At 44.6% G+C, this 23225-nt stretch overlaps 1 protein-coding gene across 1 annotated transcript in view; it reads right to left on the bottom strand.

Annotated features, from left to right (window-relative positions):
• Positions 1-827: 827 nt before the first annotated feature.
• Positions 828-23225, bottom strand: part of LOC146772944 (intelectin-1-like) — a 181679-nt gene continuing 159281 nt past the window's right edge. The window contains exon 6 of the mRNA XM_085637043.1: positions 828-980. Coding sequence (XP_085493169.1) covers positions 828-980 — 153 coding nt within the window. The remainder of the gene's footprint in view (positions 981-23225) is intronic.

Below are 23225 nucleotides of genomic sequence, written 5' to 3'. Positions count from 1 at the left end.
CTTCACTGTGCTGGGCTATGTCTGAAAAGCAGACTTTAAGATTTGTTTGTATTTTATCTCCTGCATTCCACATATTGTCTGAAAGCACAAAGGTGGCCACAGAAAGGCTTTCATGACACTGGGGCAAGAGCCATCGTCTGCACCTACTCAGTTGGTATCTTAGTGGGCAATAAATATACTTCCTTGGCTTGTGCAAATGGCTGAATCCAGTGGCAAGTAAATTAGTCCTTTGAAAGTGATTCCGTTTACCTTCTGACCCTCCCTTATTCTTTTTTCCATTCCAATTAGAGTTTCCCGAGTGAAACATTTTTGAGATATCATAAAAGATATGTGTTTGCTTTTATTTCAGTATTTTGGCATGTTTTTTCTTTTCTTTGACATTGTCAAAGTCTCGGCACTCGAATTATAAAGGCAAAACCTGGTGCCATTGCCTTTGCTTGTTAATTACGTTTTGACCTGTCCAATTTATAGTTTTTTTCTTTCTGCCTGACTGAGGAGTGACAAATTAAATTGACATTTGTAAAATATAAAAGCTTTCATATTGTCCCATCAATTTATATGAAGCCAACTAAATGTAAACATGGGTAAAACTTATGGAGATAATCAATAAGATGAACATCATCAACTTGAATTGATATCTTTATTTTTGTATGATTAAAATGAAGAACATAATATTTTTATATTTTGAGAAATACAGTATATCATTCCAGTGTCATACTACAAAGAAAATTAGTGAAAATTGGTAAGCAAGAGTAAGCAATATTGCGTTCTTGGCTAAAGTAAAAATTAATAATGGAGTTTCCTCTTTTCCATTGTGAAGCTCATTATTAGCGGTAGAAAATCAGCACAGCGGCCTCTGTGATTTCTTTAGTTGTGCTCCATCCCGAACGAGTTCCATAACCGTCCCAGTCATAAGCGGCAAAGTCTCCACACTGCCTGGGAGCACCTTCAGGGAAGTACCCTCCTCCTCCGATGCAATGCTGAAAGTAAGCAGTGATAGATCACGCATTAGAAGTTATGTCTATTGGCTGAAAAAACATCAAAGCCTTTGGCCATTTATGGACAGCTTATTAGAACTAGGTGTAAACTAGCATATTCAAAGTTTATCAATGTTAGAAATTAGGTTGTTGGTTGACTAGGGTATGAGCCCAAGTAAGGCCGCAACCACAGTCCTTGTAAGGGTAAATGTAAGACAACCCTAAATTAACCTTTGCTCACTCTCAAGTAGCTTGGCATAGAGCAGTCAGGCTTAACCTAGAGGCAATGTGTAAAGTATTTGTGCAACACTTTAAATAGTAAAACAGTAACAACAGCACACAAAAAGATTCCACACCAGGTTAGAAAAAAATAACTTAATTTAATAAAAAAAACAAGACCAAAATGACAAAAATCCAATAGGTAGAACTTGAGATATGAATTTTTAAAGAATAGATTCTAATAAGCAATAAGCATCTTTTTGGGGCATCTGGTCGTGCAGGACTGAGGCAAAGTCAAAAGATCAGGCTGACTACGATGGAGTGAGATGTGTCGGTTTTCTTCACACAAAGTTCGCAATTCATCGGTTCTGAGTGCGATGCTCTGGTCCTGAATGTGACGCGTCGGTTCAGCTCCTGTAGCCGAGGATGCTTTTATAACGAGGGTGATGCACTGGTTCCGAAGGCAATATGCCAGGTTCCCTCCACGCAACGACGATGATGCACGGATTCCAATCCATGCTAAGGCGAAGTTTCGCTGGTTCTGATCCCCCGCAGCTTGTGAAGGTGTACCGGGTCACATGTGGATGTGTTGGTTGTCTGAAGAAGCACCTTAGGCTTCACTTCTAAGGGCCCAGGATTGGGGTGGCACCACTTAGCAGATCAGACTCCCAGATGGCAGAGTCCAGGTGGACATGCAGGTAAGTTGTAAGTCTTTTATGTCCCTGAGACTTCAAATCAGGAGGCAAGCCAGTAAGCCCTTAGAGTCACTTTGGGTTCAAGTGATGCAGGTCCAGTCCCTCTCACCCAGGCAGGGGAACAGTAGGCAGGAGGGCAGCACAGCATGGCAGAAGTCCAGCAGAGCAGCAGTCCTGCAGAGTGGCAAACCTTTAGCAGCACAACAGTTGTCGTACTTTAATATTCGGGACCGCGTAGGGGACAGGGTCCTACCCCCGTCTGTCTTGGTATTAGCAAACCGCAAATGGTTAATGCGGCATGTACGAGTGCTTTATATATCGTTCTAGCTATGAATGCACTGTGTACACGTTGTTTCACGTTACTACGCGGGTTCCATTTTGGAAGCGGTGGCCATCTTGTCATTGCCCTCACATAGGCTATAATGGAGCAAATACGGGCCTCACAGTACATGTGCTTTCCTTTGACTTCTCTGTGACCTGGGCAGCTGGCTCTGCTGCCCCAGGTCAAACTGGTCTCACGAGCTCCCCTTTCTCCGTCCACCTGTGATTAGCATCAGGGCTTGACCCATCATAAAACCCTTTCATTCTACACGAACCTCCGGCTAATCTCTTTCACACCTGACTGTTCCTGCTTTATGACTTGTTTCCCAAAACAGGAGATGCTCATGTTTATTGGGGGGTCTATTGATATCCGATGTGGGATCTGAACCTTACTGTGTAAATCATTGTGGGCTGGCCGAACTGGAATGTGGGATGGTCATCATGACTCTGCCTTTTTCTTTGTAATGTACACTTGTTTATTACCGTATCATAAAACCAAGGAATGTATGCTTGAGGCAGGGAAAAGCGTATTTAAGATGAAGTCCGTTTCTATGATTTTCAGCAGTCTCCTGAGAACATACACGCTGTTGTACTTCTAGGATACCTGTAATTGGTCTGCAGCCAATAAACAATCTTTGACTTCGCCCAGAAGACTCTGTGTTTCTGTAGGTCTGGAACAGGGTGAACCCAGAAGTCATAGGGTGTGTGCCCCTGCACCGCTGGGTCTAAAATACCCAGTACTTCAGTTTGGCGCCCAACGTGGGGCGATTTCAGCGGTACCAGTCCAAGCCAGAGGTTCGTGAGGAGCTTCGTGTGGAAATTCCGGAGGAAGGCCGCCACTTCATCGACCCCTGCATGTCGACGTGGTCCGAAAGTCTTTTCTGCGAGGTTCTCCGCGTCCCGACGGCTACGAAGGACTGCTGCCCTGATTAATCGACCTGTTTTGGACCCTTGACGAGTTTGAGAGAGCGAAACAATCGAGAGAGTCTTCTGGTGACGCCATCGATCAGCAATATTCAGTTAAGTATAAGTGGAGCGTCTCCTATTTGTTTTTGGTATCCCTCGGGATCGTTTGATTTGGGAATTTGGAGTTTGTAAACGCCAAAGCCAGAGGACTCGTGTATTCACGAGACTATCGTAATCGATAATCCTTTGAGGTTTGGATCTAGACTAGTGAGCGAAGATGCCTGGTTCTAGAATATTTGGTAGATTGTTTTGTTTGGGTTGTTGAAAAGATTTCCAGCTAGAGGAATCATGTCCGGTTCCTCCGGTTGGAACTCCAACTTATGAGCTCTATGTAAAACATGGCGTAGGCCCCATTGCATATAATGAAGTATGGATCCACTACACCAGAAAAGACGGTGTTTTAAAATGGCCCCAAAATGGTAGTTTCGATACCGATATTTTGGATAATTTGGAAATTAAATTGTTCAAAAAGAAAGCCCGGCCGGCGATGTTTGATTCTTTCCGCTTATGGCGAAAGGAAGCCAAACAGAAGGAAATTAAGCTAGCGAAAAAGAATAAAAGAGGGAGAGGTATGACGGTAATGCAAGCAGCTGTACAATTTAAAGATAATGAGGAGGAACAGATGAATGAGCAATTGCACAGGCAGCGTAAGTTAGGGATCGACAAATGTTACCCAGCTTTACCACACTCTAAGCAGAATGAGTCCAAAGAAAAGGAGAAAGATCCCCTGATGTCGCATTTGTTGAGTTCGCCACCCCCGTATGCTCAGAATGCCACGGCACCTCCCCAGCTTGTGAATATGCCCCCTCCAGTTAATATACTGCAAGCCTTGCCGCTACCGCCAGCTGCTGCGCAGCCGGCTCTTATCCACATAGCGCAGCCCTCTCAAGGGCCGCCAGTTGTGCTTCCAACTGCCCCCGCACTTCCTGCGACTTTGTCTAGTTCAGTAGCTGCCTCCCTTGACACTCTTCCTTGCACCACTCCAGTACCTGTCTCTGCATCCTCTTTTCTCCCCTCTGTTTTTCCCCCTGTTTTCGCTTCAGCTTCTCCTTCAGCGCGACAGCGCTTAGCTAATGTGGTTACTACGTTAATGTCGCCTCTCTTTGAGTCATCCAGTGCGACTCCTGGTTTACAGCGTAAGCAATTGCGTAGTCAGTTGCCTAACCCCGATGAGAAGAAGGTAATAGATCGCATGGCGCGTAGGTGGATTGTTTTCCCTTCACTGTATGATGTGGAATCAGTTGTCAACGTTTTCCATCAGTGGGATGCCCCAAAACAGAGATATGTGTTTGAGAAAATGTGTGAAATTCTCTGTGAAGAATTGGAGGATAGTGGTAAAGACCCGAGCCCGCAGGAGTTGTGTAGAGTGAGGTTTGATTTTGGAACTGGTACAATTGTGGATCGCGAGGTAGATAAAGCAGTTGCGGTTGTATTGTCCTTCAGGAATGATGATTGTCAACAGTCGTTGTTTGAACCTGATGTCTCTGTGGAAAAGAGGGTAAAAGCACGCCAATATCCGATGCGTGAGGTTCCCCCAGTTTGGAGACCCGCTGATGCACATGCTAATCCACCTGTCGTAGCACATTTCCAGCGTATTTGGGTGCATGTCCCGTGGAAAAGATCTGAGGTGTTAGCACTCAAGCAGTCATTGCCTGATCCCCGTAAAAATCCTACTGGTTATTATAAGGAGTTGTCACAGACTGCAGAATCTTGTGTAATGAATCTGGCTGATGTAGATATGCTGTTTGGGAATGTGGTTCCACAGCCTTTGTGGGGATCCATACGTAATACGGATCATGCTGCAGAACTAGGAGACACATGGGCCAACATCATCGCTGCTGATGCTAGACAAACTGGTGGTGCGAAACCTGAGCCTTTAGTAGCAGAACTGCCTGGTAGAATCATCACGTATATGAAGACAATAATGCCCGCGATGCGCGTAAATTGGGACAAGCTATCTGCATGCAAGCAGAAGAAAGATGAGACAGTGTCAGACTTCTTCACCAGGTTTGAAGAAACGTTTGTTGACCACAGTGGGCAAGATATGAGTACTGAGGGTGGCCAACGGTTATTTGTGGATAAGTTTGTGCAGAATTTACTTCCTGACCTGTGTAAAAAGTTAAAAGATTCAGAGAGTTCTTGGGCTGTTTCTTCTTCAGCGCAAATACTGGCTACTGCACAGTATTATGAGAACAGAGATAAAGACGAGAAAGATAGGACAGAAAAGAAAACGAAGGAACTAAAGACAAAGGTCCTTTTACAGCAGGCCTATCCGCCACGTGGAGGTCAGAATAATTATAGGCAACCCCAAGGTGTCTATCATCAACCCCAACAATTTCAGAACAATCAGCAAATGAATGGGTATTATCAACCACGTGTCCCTGTAGGTCCCAACCAATGTTCATACTGTAAAGAGGAAGGTCATTTTAAATATAGTTGCCCTAAATTAATGCAGCGGAACGGTAATGCGTATGGCGCGAGAGGTAGGCGTGGTCAGCAAGCTCCTAGAGGCAGAGGGCGTGGAAATGCTCCCCAGAACGCGCGTCCTCTGCCGCCTCAAAATACCATCAATAGTTTTGACCAGCAAGCTAACACAACTAGTAATACAGCTCAGTACTACACTAATGATTATTATGCAGAGGACGGCGATGCAGGAAATAATGATTACTAGGACAGCCGTAGACAGAGAGAGGGAGTTGTTTCAGTGCCAGTGGATCAGAGTGGACCGTATGTTGAGGTGACTACAGCAAATGTAACGGAGCCCTTTCTGCTAGACACTGGTGCTGCAAAGAGTTCAATCATGCATTCAAAACTCCCTGGCGCACCTTTGTCTGGCGATATAAATGTTTCAGTAGGTTTTTCTGGCGCCCCAGTTAGGAACCCGATTTCTAGTCCCATGTCACTTTCTATTGGGCCTTGCGAGCTGAAAGCACCCCTGATTCTGACAACAGGTTGTTGTGAGAATTTGCTAGGATTGGATTTGTTGAAAAGGTTGCATGCTACACTGTATTGTTCACCGTCAGGAGTACAACTTACATTAGGCAGGAAAGTGATTTCCCCGATGTACTTGTCTAAAAATGCAATGCCGCCTGAATTGTCATCCCTTCCGGATGCCCTTTGGGCGACTGGTCCCAATGATGTGGGCCTCTTGGAGATACCGCCATACGTGGTGACTTTAAAGGCTAACGTCAGACTGCCACATGTTCCCCAGTATAAGATCTCTAATGAAGGTCAGAAAGCATTGTTAGACATTGTCAGCGACCTGATTAATAAGGGTGTAATTGAAGAGACAAGAGGCAACGTTTGCAATAGTCCGATTTTACCTGTCTTAAAACGAACGGACCCCTCACAGCCACCTGTTTACAGATTTGTGATTGATCTTAGAGAGGTTAATAAGATTGTTGTGCCACAGTTTCCAGTTGTCCCTGATATCACTGCCTTGTTAACGATGATTCCAGCCTCTGCTGCATGGTTTTCAGTGATTGATTTAAAGAATGCTTTCTTTAGCATCCCAATTGCAGAAGAGAGCAGAGACATTTTTGGCTTTAGTCTGGGAGGCCGAAGCTTCCGCTTCAAACGCGCTCCCCAGGGCTACTGTGAGAGTCCATCCATATACAGTCAAGCTTTGAAAGCGCAGCTTGATGCACTTGTTTTACCTAGTGGCGCTATTCTGATTCAATACGTGGACGATTTACTAATCGCCGCGGATACTGAACAGATCTGCATAGAAGCCACATTGTCATTATTGCGCCATTTATCTGCTTTCCATCATAAAGTGTCTCTCTCAAAGCTGCAATATTGTCGACAAGAAGTGACCTACTTAGGTCATCTCTTATCGAAGGAGGGAAGAAAACTGACCCCAGAAAGAATTCAAGCCATTGCACAGTTGAGTGTGCCAAGAACACAGAGAGAAGTACGTGCTTTCTTGGGCATCACTTCATACTGTAGGCATTGGATCCCTAATTTTTCCTTGTTGGCAAAACCTTTGTTAGCCTTAACATGCAAAGACACACCGAATCCTATCCCATGGTCTGAAGAGTGCCAGAAAAGTTTTGTGGAATTACGTAATGCATTGTGTTCAGCACCTGTGTTGGGTACCCCTGACTACAGTAAGCCTTTTACATTGTATGTTCACGAGAAAGATGGATGTGCGTTGTCAGTGTTAACACAGCCTTTTGGCGACAGACCGCGCCCGTGCGCATATTTTTCATCAACCTTGGACCCTGTAGCGAGGGCATTGCCAAGCTGTCTGAGAGCGACAGCTGCTGCAGCAATGTCTATCCGACAATCTGCTGGTCTGGTAATGGACAACACATTGATTGTTATGGTTCCACATGCTGTAGACACATTATTAAACAGAACCAAGACACAACACTTGACTAGTGCGCGATTATCAGGCTATGAGCTCACACTGTTAGCAAATCACATACACATAAAGAGATGCAATACGCTGAATCCAGCTACGTTATTGCCAGTTCCAGCAGACCTAGATGAGAGTGAGCAACATGACTGTCTGTTCAGAACGGAAGGAGAGACGAAAGGGAGAGTGGATCTAAAAGATACTCCCCTGACTGAGTGTGATGGTACTCTATGGGTGGATGGTTCGTGTTTCAAGCTCCCTAATGGTGACACGACTGCTGCATATGCTATCACGACTTTGCACACAGTTGTGGAAACTGCACGAGTGCCACATAATTCGGCCCAAGCAGCAGAATTAATCGCCCTCACGAGAGCATGCGTGTTGTCTGAAGGAATGAGAGTGAATATTTACACAGATAGCCAGTACGCCTTTGGCGTGGCTCATAATTTTGGGCGTTTGTGGAAAGAGCGTGGGTTCCTGACGTCACATGGAGCTAAAATTCAGAATGGCAAGTTGGTGAATGATCTCCTTGAGTCACTGACCCTACCGTTGCAAGTTGCGATCATGAAATGCAGTGCGCACAGGAAAATCACAGATGATGTTGGACGTGGGAATGCGTTTGCTGATGAGATCGCAAAGGAAACAGCACAGAATGTAAAGACTAGAATGTATGTTGCAGGCCCCGCAAGATGGGTTGACGATGTTGGGATGTGTGAAAACACAATAGAGAGTGTGAAGTCGCCTCAAGCTGAGGCTACAGAGAAAGAGTTAAGCAAGTGGAGAGAAAGTATGGGTAAGTTGGATGAGAATGGTTGTTGGATTGATCTGACAGAACATAGGCGATGGTTGTTACCTGACGCATATGTGCTCCCAGTGGTTACTATGGCACATGGAATGGCACACATCAGTACGAAAGGTATATGCAAGTTGTTGGCTCCAGTATGGCAAAATGCTGGAATTCCCAAGTGTGCAGAGAACGTGGTCAAGAATTGCATGGTATGCTTGAAGTACAACCCTGGTAGGGGAACCCCAACTCCAGCTGGTCACTTTGCACCCCCATCATGTCCATTCGAAGTTTTGCAGCTGGACTTCATTCACATGGAAAGATGCAACAACCTGAAATATGTACTGGTGGTTGTTTGTGCTTTCTCGAAATGGATAGAGGCTTATCCTCTGAAAGATAACACTGCCTTGTCCACCGCCAAAGCCCTCGTGAAAGAGTTCTTCCCTAGGTTTGGAATGCCAAGAATGGTGTGGTGTGATAATGGAAGTGAGTTTGTGGGTAAAGTGATGAAGAATGTATGTGAAGGTTTAGGCATCCAGCAAAAGTTCCACGCCGCCAATCACCCCCAATCAGCTGGATTAGTAGAACGCTACAATGGAGCCTTAAAGCTCAAGCTGGCCAAAATCCAGGCGAGCACCGGTCTAAAATGGCCTGACGCTCTGCCTTTAGCACTCCTGTCCACCAGAATGACCGTACACTCACGAGTGGGACTTAGTCCTTATGAAGTCATTTTTGGCCGCCCGGCCAATGTATGGGGTGTACCGAGGCCTACGAAATTTAGTGAGATTGAGCATCCAGTACGCCTCGATTACCTGTATGATTTGACTGTTAAATTGACTGTTAAACTGCGTGTTTTGCACCAACAGGTACATGATACTCTTCCTCAAGCCTCTGAAACTCCTGGACACCCTATCAACCCTGGTACGTGGGTGCTAGTCCGAAACTTCCAGCGCAAGAGCAACGACGAGCCTCGCTGGATCGGCCCTCACCTTGTGCTTCTATCAACCAGATCAGCGGTGCGAGTAAAGGGGAAGAAACACTGGATCCATGGCACCCACTGCAAAGTAGTCCCCTTGCCTCTGCCATACGACCAGTGGGTCCAGGAGGGTATCGTCGACTCTGAGACAGACACTGTACCTCGTTTTGTACCATTCAGTGACGCACGCATAAGAGACACAGCTTCAGACCAAGAGAGTGACAATATTCTGCAGGAAGCTGTGCCACCATCAAGTCGACTGGACACCACAGAGCCTGAACTTTTGTTCCAAGACCAAACAGCACCTGGCCGTCTCCGCTATAATTTGAGACCAAGGCCCACGGACAAATAAAGATTTCCTTACTATTTCCTCTTTTGACATTTTGGCTCTCCCATCTGAAGGACTTTCTTGATTTTTGTTTTTCGAACCACCATCCGGGTTCAGCCGCAGGGTCGCGGTGCCAAGACTTTGGGGTACAGGCCGAAGACGTTAGGTCAACGGTTCTGGTTGGTCTAGGGCGTTTCCCTGGACTGACAGGCGTACTCCTCAGCAGAAGAATCTCATCCGCCGCGAGCGGCCCGTTTAGAGGATGGAGTTTTTTAAGATGGAGAGACCCGTTGAGGAAATGAACTTTAAAGCAAGGATGTGTAGAACTGTAAAAAGTAAATGTTTTGTATTTTTGTGCCTTTTTACACTGTGTAGTATAATAATGTTCATCGTAGGATTTGTGTTCTTCTCCTCTCAAAAGACCATTGCGCCCACTGTACAGCCTATACCTCTTTCTACTGCCTCCTCTCACTCTTTTCACCCTCTGCCTGAGCACGAACAGACCAGACGATCCGAGTTCATAAATAACTCGTTTATCCAGCTTTTGCACCAGCACCAACTAGTAATGAATACGACCAATTGCTGGGTGTGTGGGTTAATGACACATACCATTAACAAGGGTATTCCCTATTTGGTGCTGCCATTTAGTTACAATGGATCCTCATGGGCATTCCAGACCATGTTTCTCTATGCTCTAGATACGTACTCCCCTCGACAACCGCGTCCCATCAGACCTATCACCAATAATAAGGCTTTGATGAAAGGAGTTGCCGATATGAGCAGAGATATCGATGCATACTCATCCATACCCAAGGAAGAATTGAGACCTTATGTAGGATGGAACGCGACGGGGTATAGTATTAGTCTGGGTGAAAGACAGCGAAAAATCTCATCTCCAATCTGGGTCGTACCCCACATGGGTCGGTTCTGCTTACAGGGTAATGGTCAGAACCCTAGAGCTCAACTGGGAAGAAGTGACTGTACTGAAACGTACACTTTCCAGTCACAGTTTCCCCCTGCGTTTTTGGCTGCCAAGGGCACATATTTCATCTGCAATGACCGAGCATATACATGGCTGCCCCCTGATTTCTCGGGCACATGTTATATTGCGAACTTGCTACCGCCAACATTTACTGCTGCCTCTGATTATCACAAGACTAGAGTTGTGAGAGGTGTGATTAGTAAGGAGGATACTGCCGGTCAGGAAGCGGGAGACTTCTTCTTGGGTTTCCTGCCGTTTTGGGGACCTATGGTGAATAGTAGGAACCTGAGACAATTGACACGTGTGGTTGAATCCACTGTTAACGTAACGGCTGGTGCCCTTGGTAATCTGACAGCTGAGCTCCAAGCGGATCGCCTTATGACTTTGCAGAACCGCATGGTTCTAGACGTTATTCTCGCAGACCGCGGTGGGGTATGTAAGGTTATCCAATCTAGTTGCTGCATTTTCATACCAGATAACGCTCCAACAGTCTATCAAGCCATCTCCAAACTCCATAAAATATCTGAATCCATACACGTGGATAAAGGAGATTGGTCACTGGTGGGGTGGTTCTGGGAATTGATATCTGCCTGGGGTTGGAAAGTTCTGATGGTCATTGGAATGATCTTAGCCATTCTTTTCCTGTTCTGTCTGTGCATACAGTGTGCTCCTGCGATATGTGGCCTCTGTGCTACCTTATGTGTAAGGAAACCTGTATCGAGGGACGAGCTAAGTAATAGGATGATGCTACAGCAACATCTCCATGACTTCTTGAACATTGACCTAGACTCGGATTAAGATGAGTATAGTGATTGCCTATGTAAGGGCAAAAGGAGGGTCTGTCGTACTTTAATATTCGGGACCGCGTAGGGGACAGGGTCCTACCCCCGTCTGTCTTGGTATTAGCAAACCGCAAATGGTTAATGCGGCATGTACGAGTGCTTTATATATCGTTCTAGCTATGAATGCACTGTGTATACGTTGTTTCACGTTACTACGCGGGTTCCATTTTGGAAGCGGTGGCCATCTTGTCATTGCCCTCACATAGGCTATAATGGAGCAAATACGGGCCTCACAGTACATGTGCTTTCCTTTGACTTCTCTGTGACCTGGGCAGCTGGCTCTGCTGCCCCAGGTCAAACTGGTCTCACGAGCTCCCCTTCCTCCGTCCACCTGTGATTAGCATCAGGGCTTGACCCATCATAAAACCCTTTCATTCTACACGAACCTCCGGCTAATCTCTTTCACACCTGACTGTTCCTGCTTTATGACTTGTTTCCCAAAACCGGAGATGCTCATGTTTATTGGGGGGTCTATTGATATCCGATGTGGGATCTGAACCTTACTGTGTAAATCATTGTGGGCTGGCCGAACTGGAATGTGGGATGGTCATCATGACTCTGCCTTTTTCTTTGTAATGTACACTTGTTTATTACCGTATCATAAAACCAAGGAATGTATGCTTGAGGCAGGGAAAAGCGTATTTAAGATGAAGTCCGTTTCTATGATTTTCAGCAGTCTCCTGAGAACATACACGCTGTTGTACTTCTAGGATACCTGTAATTGGTCTGCAGCCAATAAACGATCTTTGACTTCGCCCAGAAGACTCTGTGTTTCTGTAGGTCTGGAACAGGGTGAACCCAGAAGTCATAGGGTGTGTGCCCCTGCACCGCTGGGTCTAAAATACCCAGTACTTCACAGTTCTTCTTCCTGGTACAGTTTTCACAAGTGCAGAAATATAAAGAAGTCATGGTGTCAGAGGTCCAGCACTTATACCCAGTTGTTCCTTTGAAGAGGGTGTAATAAATAGAAATATGAATGATGAAATGTCCGTTCGTTGTTGGTAACTTCAAGTATATTTATTGAAGATTGAAGTTACAGGTATTTAAGTATATAAATAACGAACCCCACCAGGAGCAGCCCGTACGCTGCTCAGCCCATAGACCAACTGACTCAAACCATTCCAACATTCTAACTTCAACATTCCAACATACACACACATCCTGGCTGAGCAGCATATTACAACATCTCCCTTCTTAACAATGAAAAGGGAGAAACTCTAAAAAGGTATAACAAAAAGTCACAGTAAAAGACTTAAGCGAAAACATGGCAAGATATGAAAATTGAAAGAAAACGCCAAGAGAAAATAGTAAGTGGGAAGAAACAATAAGGATCACAGGAGGCACGAAAGACGACTCAACCACCCATCTCCCTTTCTACCATGAAAACAACCGATACACACCCACAACCAAAACAATGAGAAAATAGTGAGTGGGAAGGAACAATAAGGATCACAGGAGGCACGAAAGACGACTCAATCACCCATCTCCCTTTCTCCCATGGAAACAACCGATACACACCCACAACAAAACAATAAGTGACTCAAGTACAAAGATCATGAAAGCTGGCCGGGCCGACACGAAGGAAGTACAAGAGTAAAATCAAGAACATGAAGAAGAAAACAAGGAAAGCAAAACGAACAACGTGACGCAAAAACAATTTGCGAGTACAGATGTGGGATGACCACAATAAAAAGATGTGGGGACACACCACATAAACAGTATAACGTGTGCACAAGATGTGGATGTACCACATTAAATAGATATGGGGAAACACCACATAAAATAGATGTGGGAACGCACCACATAAACAGTAGAACAAATGCATAAGATGTGGATGTACCACATTAAATAGATGTGGGAACGCACCACATAAACAGTAGAACATGTTAAGTAAGGTAACTGCAATCTCTAAAAAATGTGCACGAAATGCGGTAGTACCACATGAAACCAGGCAAAAGCAATTTATGAAAATGCGCACTAGGGGCCTCATGTAGGTAGCATACCAGTTACCACTTCTTAAATACCGAACGTTACCGAATCGGTATTTAAGAAGTGGTAACTCGTATGTAGGTAATGAGTCGGTAATTTTTACCGATTCGTTACAATTCGGTAATTACCGAATCGGTATTTACCGATTCGGTAATGAGGCATACCTTCCCATTGAGGGGAAGGTATGCCTCATTACCGAATCGGTAAATACCGATTCGGTAATGGTGGAGAACATGCAAGGGTGGCAGGGTGTCACATTGACACCCTGTTGCACCCCTGATTCGGCCATGTGTGCACATGTGGCACACATACATGCCCTAAGGGCATGTATGTCTGCCACATTGCACACTGCTAAGCGCTGAAAAATGCTTATACACATACATTAATTATTTACCACCAACTATTAGTTGGTGGTAAATACCGACTCCTAAACACACCCACACACTCCCCCTACATCTCATTTTTGGATTCGGAATTTACCGAATCGGTATAATTACCGAATCGTAAAAATTACCGATTCGGTAACATTACCGATTCGGTAATTTACCCGATTCGGTAATTTTACCGATTCGGTAAATTCCGAATCCAAAAATTGTCCCCCTACATACCAATAGCCAAAATACCGGTCGGTAACGGTATAATTACCGAAAAACGGCCGTTACCGACCGGTATTTGGCGACCTACATGAGGCCCTAGATGTGGTAGTACCACATGTAACAAGGTAAATGCAATTCGTCAAAATGTGCACGAGATGTGGTAGTACCACATGCAACAAGGTAAATGCAAATTGTAAAAATGTGCACGAGATGTGGTAGTACCACATGCAACAAAGTAAATGCAATTTGTAAAAATGTTTACGAGATGTGGTAGTACCACATGAAACAAGGCAAAATATATTGCGAAATCCTTACTTTAAATTAAACTGTCAGTACTCATTTTAAACATAACTGTAAATATATTGAGGAAATATGAATTTTTATGGTCAATTGTGTCCCCTATCTTAGACCCCAACGGCTCCATGTACATGCTACAAGTACATGTATGTTCCCTCCACTTCAAGCTATGAAGACGCAAATACATATGCGTCCAACGTTAACATGTCCTCTTTCAGATCTGCCATGAATGGGTCAGATATTCCGTTCCTAAGTATGCCTTGCCACCGTCTTTATATGGTGTACTTTTCACGTTTTCCAGCTCTGGCAAGGTAGGCCCTGAATTCTGCCATCGAGCCTTTTCCTGCTTTCTGCCTCTGAAAGCTCCAGCCCGGACCTGTATCTGTATCCATGAACTTTGTCTTACTTCCTGCGCGGCTAACGGTGCCTAGCCCGGCCTGTTGCCTGCCAAAAACTGTATTCAGCCTTCAAGTTATCTGCTCCGCTCCTCGAGAAATGCATTCCTGTCTAGTAGTTTAGGTAAACATCCTTCCAGCTACAGAGCAAAGGGCCCGGCCTTACTGTCTCCGTGCAAGTAATTCATGACTTTCGTTACCATGGTAGGCCCATGCCCCCTCGCATCTCATGTAGACACGTAGACGCTTGTACACGCACTAGCAGTCAGTATAGAATAGCCTCTGCTTGAGAGACCTTCCCTTCCAGATAATATAGTTCCTTAAACACAAGATATTAGATACGATTTGGGATTAGGTTGTCCTGACATCTCAGACTTCTGTCTCCTCATGTAGGGCTAAATGTCAAGTCCCCTTCACCCTCTAGTTACACGTCAATCACACGTCATGCGGCTGCGCGCGCATCTCTGCCATGTATTTCTGCTGACATTGCAGGATTCTCTTATGGATCCACCCACCTGTGTCATCATCATAATGACGTTTCTAGTATACGCCTTTATGCACGCCTATTGTAACGCCTTTTTCATTACGTATGTGTATTCTTATCTCTCTTCTCAGCTGTAACGCCTTCTGCATATGTCTTCACTGTAATGCATTTACTATAAATATGATAACCTGTCAATAATGTATTGCCGATCCCTTCCTGAACCTTCGTGGTGACGGAACCCGATTGCCTGGTTTGAACCATAATTCCTTTGTAAGGAATAAATTCCCTTTTATAACCTCAAATACCACGGATTCTGCCTCTTATTTTTACTGAGTTATTCTTATTGAATTTTACCGCATAAATTAAGTCTAGGTAATTTAAATTTACCACATAATTGTCGCCTGAATAGGGACACCTCTCACACCCCACGCGCCGGAGGTGCGTTGCAGACCCGGTCTCCTGCCACAGCCGGACGGACAACTACGCGTACCCGCAGGATTTCCTGTATCTCCCTCAGGCCAACGGGGGCGACTGAGGCTGCGATCAACACCCAGACGAGGCGGTGAGGAGTGCGGAGAATCCCGACCAGAGCCTAGCTGAGAGAGCAAGATCCGAGGTATACAGAGGCCCACCAGATTCCGAAGTTCCGAAGTATCTATGTCACGAGTCGAGTCGAGTCCAGTCCGATCCAGTCCAGTCCAGTTTCCGAGGCCTTCCGTTCCGTGCTTCCCGGTGAGTACCGTTGCTGGGGACGCATCTAGACGTGCACATTAGTTTGTGCCGGTCAAGACGGGTTTGGGTACACAGATCCGGTCTGCACTGTTTCAGCAGTGTATCTGTACTGTTTAGCAGTACATCCAGTATATCTAGTATTATGCAGTTGACTAGTTTTATTCTAATTATTGTTGTTCGTTTCTAAAATGTTTTGATATGTTTTAAATGTCGTGGTATGAGTGATTGTTCGATCTTCATTACTGTGTTTCTTGTATTAATTGTGTTCAAATCCGAGTAAGAATCAAGTAGCAAGGTTCAAGATGCCGTTATTCTCGAAATTAAGACAGATAAAAACTAGAAAAGGGATACTCGAGGAAGCTGTTCCCATTCCACCTAGGGACACTCCAGGGTACTTTATGTACCATAAGCATGGCCTAGATGCCGTATTATATCTTGATTTATGGGTGGACTACACCAAGGATTTAGCAGAGAGTCAGAGATGGCCCGCTGCTGGGACATGGGATGCAGATTGCATCATGAGAGTAGAAGAAGTGTTATGGAAAAAGAAAGCCAGACAGTCACAGAAAGATGCCATTGAATTATGGCGTAAAGAATCGCATAGACGCGCAGAGAAAGCGTTCAGAAAAGAAGAGAAAAGTAGAGAGAATTCAGACAAAGCCCGAGAAAACATATTAATTGATGAAGGTATCCGAGTAAAAACAGAACAAGTAGACAGACAACGAAACACTCTTATGAATGGTATGTATCCTCTTCTGGCCGAGGGTTTGCCTAAGGCCACCCTGGAGGTACCAAAAGATCTGCCACCTCCATTACTCCCGATTAAAGTACATCCCAAGACCGCAAAGGACATTTTCCTTTCTTCTTATTTAGATGATGCAGCCCCCGAATATGCTAATGGTGTGCAGCCACGCGCACCACCTGTTAACGACGCTCAACCCCAAGATCATCTGCCCCCACCTCCGCAGCAACAAACTCCTCCTCACGTTCTAAACGTTCCACCTGTTTCTACAGTCCTTCCTGCATCTACACTCTCTACCCTACATCCAACAAATCCTTTTGGACTTGGCACCTCAGGAGGTGCGACAGGAGGTGCGACAGGAGGTTTTTCCACGCCACCGCCAGCACCTAGATTGACTTATAGGGATTTAGCACACCAGCGTACACCCCAAACAGCTAATGACAAAATATTTAATGAGCCTCTTACAGATTGTAGATATGATCCAGTGCCCGGTAAACACGACAGAATGTTGCTATCATCAGTACGTTTACGACGAGTTTCGACCTATCTAATGACGCTACCAGGAATGATTGGTCATCTAGACAAAATATATAACTTTATCCAAACAGGGCAAGGTCCTGAAAGTATTGGCGAGGCCATGGAATACCAGAAAGTGGACATGCAAAAATTATTGTTACGCTTCTTCATAAACTGTTTGATCAGAAACAGAGATAGGCCTGAGGTAGATCCAGATGAAATGCAAGTACTTACCAGATGGGGTCAGAATATAGCAGACGGAAAACATGATAAACAGAAGAGTATAGAAGTTATGTACCGAAAGATCAGAAAAGAAGTAGAACGAATACATGAAAGAAGATTAGAGGCAGATAAAACTGAATCAGAGGAAGAGGAGGAGGAACAGTCAGAAATGACCACAGGACAATTAGAATTACCAGCTAGAGAAACGATAGCTTATGTAGGAAAAGGAAGATCTTTTAATAATGCAATACGTCCGATACGTCCAGAATGTAACAGAATTTTTCAAGCAGCTATCTCAAATCCAAGGACCCCTGAACACTTATTCCAGGCTACTGATAAATTACTTCGAGAACGAAGGGGGTACCATGTGCTCGATTCTATGGATGAACAAGAATTAGCCAGGTCAGCAGTACAATGGGCTGACAGTTCTGAAAAATACAGTGATGATGCGCTAGCACACACGTTTCTGAATCTTACACCAGACGAACAGCGTTTAGCTAGTATATACATGATACAACATCTCCTTATATTGTATAAAAACGAACACTCCGATCCTGGTCCCCTACCTGATATACTGATAGAACTACTCCTGAATAAATGGAGAGGTCTAGGTACCGATCTAATTAAAGTAATTCTAGAATACCGACACAGATATAGTGCCTTTTTGTGTCCAGAACATGATCCAGCTCCCTCCATGGAAAGAAAAACGTATTACATAGACAGACAGAATCCCTTACGCGAAGTACACCCAGTTAGGAATGATGATAATACTTTTAGACGCGTGTTCGTGTACACGCCTATAACTAAAATAGAACTATTGGAAATGAAAAAATTAGTGCCCAGCCATGACAAAGATCCAGCAGGTTTTCACCGCGAAATAAAAGACATGTTATTCATGGGTGATTATACCTATCCTGACATTATGAAAATATTGAAAGTATTACTGCCTGCCGGTATTTACGAGAAACTCAAAGAAAAAGAGTGGGAGGTGGGAGACCAAAAGATTGATTGGACAGCATTAGAAAACGAAGAAAATGCCCGAACTGCAGGCGTAGGGCTTGGAGACAAAACTAAAGCATTACCAGGATTGTTAGTACAAGTATTGCCACGTTTATTAACTACGAAAAAGGAAGATTGGGGAGCAATATCAGCTTGCAAACAGAAACCCGATGAAGACACTAGTGATTTCTATTCCCGATTTGAAAAATGTTTTGGTATTAATAGCGGCCTAAAAGCAAATAGAGAGTCATATCCACATCTTTTTGTAACAAAACTAGTCGAGAATTCCCTGCCCCAGGTTAAAAACAGAGTATTGAAAGTTGAGAGCACTTGGCAAGCTAACACTCCGTCACAAATGTTACAAATGTTACAGTATCACCAGAATAGAATTAGAGAAGAACAAGACCACGAACAAAGACGTATGAAAGACACGAAAATGAAAATGCTCGTCGCTCAGTCAGTTCCAGCTGACAGTCATAAAAAGGGTGCGACACAGTCCAGTAATTCAGTGGTTCCCGTTAAAGGGACATGCAACTATTGTAAACAGCCAGGTCATTATATAAACGATTGTGCAGTTCTGAAACATAATATCTCTACGGGTAAAACCAAGGAGAGACCACGTCCGCCTAGACAGGATCAGATCCAACAACAAGCACCTCAGAATGTACAGCCTATGCAAGCTGCACAACAGACCATAGCGGTACCACAGTCACAGCCTATTGCCGCAACACAAAACACGACACAACAGATGTACCAGTATGCACAAAATGACTATCCAGATTATCAGCGATACACATGAAATAGCCTAGAGAGGGAAGTTGGCTTACCCCTTATTGAGGTTCCTGTAGATCAAGAGGGTCCTTATGTACAGAGTCAAGTATTAGGGAAAGACAGAAAGTTTTTACTTGATACAGGGGCAAGCAGAACAACTATAAGTCACGACGAGGTTCCAGGGGCACCCCTCTCAGGCTCACAAAATATTTCCCTTGGTTTTTCAGGAAAGCCTACTATTAACGAAGTATCGCAACCGCTTCCACTTACAGTTGGTCCATTGACACGGACTACAGATCTATTGCTTACTAAATCATGTCCAGAAAACTTGTTAGGTATAAAAACATTGAAAGCTCTAGGAGCTATAATATGTTGTTCTCCGGACGGAGTACGACTATTTTTGCGTGACTTTAAGGGTCACTACGTGTCAAGAGACATGGATCACCGGTTACAGAATCTACCTGCACATTTATGGGCGCAAGGCCCCACTGATGTAGGTTGTATGCACATTACACCATATCGAGTCACACTCAAAGCAGGAGTGGTATTACCACGAATGCGACAATACAAGTTACCTCCAGATGCTGTAGTGGCTTTACTGCAAAGCATTGACGAGCTCATTGCACAAGGAGTGGTTGTGGAAACCGACTCCAATGTATGTAATTCTCCGATCATTCCGATTCTTAAACAAACTGATCCAAAAGCACCCCCAGTATATCGATTAGTTATTGATCTTCGCGAATTGAATAAATGCATTATACCACAATATCCCGTGGTCCCAGATATCTCTTCATTACTGACAGCTATTGATTCAGAAGCAACGTTCTTTACTGTAATTGACCTCAAGAACGCCTTCTTTAGCGTCCCAATCGATCCGGAAAGCCAATATTTGTTCGGATTTAGTTTAAATGGACGAAGCTTTAAATTCGCACGCGCACCTCAAGGATTCACAGAAAGCCCTAGCATCTACAGCCAAGCACTGAAAAGACAACTTGACAGTATCCACATGCCAGTTAACACTGCACTGCTTCAGTATGTCGATGATCTATTGATCACCGCCCGAAGCGAACCCGAATGTGAAAAAGCATCACTGACGGTTTTACATTTTCTGGCCGACAAGGGGCACAAGGTGTCCCCTTCGAAGCTGCAATTCTGTGTTCAGCAAGTTGTGTACCTTGGGCACTTGCTGTCCAAGGGGGGGAGACAGCTCACACCTGACCGCATCCAGTTAATTGTAAACATGCCACCACCCAAGACACAAAAGGAGGTACGGGCCTTCATAGGCCTCACTTCGTACTGCAGGCAGTGGATTCCCCAATACGCATTTCTAGCAAAACCACTCATTCAGTTGACAACCCAGGAGGCAGCGACATCGACTGTCCTCCCTTGGACTCCAGAACATACACAAGCTTTTGAAGACTTAAAGAAAGCCTTATGCCAAGCACCTGTTTTAGCGACACCATGTTACAGTAAGCCTTTTACACTTTTTGTTACAGAACGTGAAGGTACTGCCTTGTCAGTACTCACTCAGGAACAAGCAGGATCACACAAACCATGTGCTTACTTTTCTAGCACATTAGATCCCGTAGCTCAGGCTCTTCCTGCGTGCCTGAAATCAGTCGCAGCGACAGCTTTAGCGATCAGACAAAGCGATTCCATAGTATTAGGACATCAATTGACAGTACAAGTACCACACGCAGTAGAGGTTCTCTTGAACCGGACACAAACACAGCACTTGACTATAGCACGACTGACAGGTTACGAACTAACATTGTTTCAGCCACACATAGAAATCAGACGTTGTAGTACATTAAATCCTGCCACACTTTTGCCATTAAGTGGAACAGACCCACTGGCACATGATTGCATTGAAGTCATTACTATTACGACAAAACCCAGACAAGACTTGACAGATGTCCCATTACCAGACCCAGACCTGACACTTTATGTAGATGGTTCATGTATGAGAACAAGTACAGGAGAGTTAGTGGCCGCTTATGCAGTCACAACAGACACCGAAGTCATTGAAACAAATTGTATTGACACATTATCAGCTCAAGCAGCAGAGCTCATCGCTCTGACACAAGCCTGTATTCAAGCCAAAAATAAAAAAGTTAACATATATACAGATTCACGTTATGCATTCGGAGTTGTCCATGACTTCGGAGTCCTTTGGCAAGAGAGAGGTTATTTGACTTCTCACGGTGCCAACATTCAACACGGTCCCCTCATTCAAGCTCTATTAGATGCAATACATCTGCCTACTGCGATATCTATCATGAAGTGTAAGGCCCATACAAAAGTCACCGATATTATTTCCCAGGGTAACGATCTAGCAGACCGAACAGCTAAACAGACAGCTCAGAATCGGAATCACGTAACTGACTTGACAAAGACAATAGTTCCGACACCGACACACTGCATGACAGTTAGGGATCCCGCCCTTGATGTAATTGACATACAGACACATGCTACACCAGAGGAAATAAAGAAATGGACTGAACTAGGAGGGATCCAAACAGATCAGGGATGGATGACAAAGGGAAAATCTATATGGTTTCTCCCCGACTCAATGGTTCAAGTTATCATTAACACAATACATAGTCCAGCACATCTAGGAGAAAAAGCTATGTTAGACAGTATTCAAAACATTTGGTTCAACAAACACTTACGAGCTGCAGCCAAACAGAAAGTCCGAACTTGTATGATTTGTTGTCAGTTCAATCCAGGTAAAAGCATTCCTGTAGAGCAAGGTGGATTTCAACCTCCTGATCACCCTTTTGAAGTCCTCCAGATGGATTATATCCAGATGGAACGTTGTCGAGGATTCAAATATGTCCTCGTAGTTGTATGTGCTCTTTCCCGTTGGACAGAGGCATATCCCGTCTCAGATTACACTGCCCCGACTACTGCCAAACAGTTAGTTCGTGAATTCTTCCCACGGTATGGTTTGCCTCGTATCGTGTACTCAGATAACGGCCAACCGTTCTCATCCGAGTTAATGAAACACATTTCACTCTTGTTAGGCTATCAATGGAAATTCCACTGTGTCCGGCATCCCGAGGCAGCAGGTCTCGTGGAGCGACACAACCAGACTCTGAAAATTCGACTTTCTAAAATCTGTAGAGAGAAAGGCGTCGACTGGATAGTAGCCTTACCAGTTGCACTATTTTACATGAGTATGGTAGCACATTCTCGCACAGGGCTATCCCCGTACGAGGTGGTCTTCGGTAGGCCACCAAATATGTGGGGGACGCCTATACCTCGTAAAATCACTGATGTTGATTGTAATATGCTGACAGATTACCTTGCTTCCTTGATGTCTGCACTACAATCTTGCCGTTCACAGGTAGCTGCAGCCTTTCCCGACAACACCGAGGTGAAGCCCCATGAAGTGGTTCCTGGAAACTTTGTTTTCATAAGAAATTTCGACAGGAGGAGCCCGTTGGAGCCTCGCTGGCAAACGCCAAAACTGGTACTTCTGACCACGAGGACAGCAGTGAAGGTCGAGGGTCGCAAGGGTTGGTTACACTCGAGCCATATCAAGAAATTTCATGGACTACCGTCTGATTTGAACTCTCAGCCCTGCCCCCTTCCACAGACTGATTTAAAACTCCCCCTGGTTGAGGAAACCGAATCGCAAAACTACAAACTGAAACTAAGGTCTAACAAGTCAGACAATTCGATTGTTTAAGTCCTCTCCAAGGTGAATCGGTTGAATTAGTCTCTGACATGTATCCTCTAGACCGAAATCGAGAGAGAGATAGACAGAAACAGCTCAAGAAACGTGCATATTATAAATCACTTCATAGTCACTGTATAGTGACATTGTTGATTATGTTTTTTCTAAGTCTTTTGATTATTGCTGCAAGTATACTGTTGCACATGTACTATCCTATATTCAAGCGTGCTCATTCTGCTTACAATGATACTGCCGAACATTCTTTTAGCGAATTACCTTCACATGAGTTGCCCTATAGACTTGCGCTGCGCAACAACACATTCATTAGTATGTTACATCACTCCCATCAG

The sequence above is a fragment of the Triturus cristatus genome, chromosome 12, assembly GCF_964204655.1.
Source record: "Triturus cristatus chromosome 12, aTriCri1.1, whole genome shotgun sequence".
In the NCBI taxonomy this organism is placed as follows: domain Eukaryota; kingdom Metazoa; phylum Chordata; class Amphibia; order Caudata; family Salamandridae; genus Triturus; species Triturus cristatus.
Note: the sequence above shows the minus strand (reverse complement) of the source record. Positions and strands in the feature narration are given on the sequence as shown.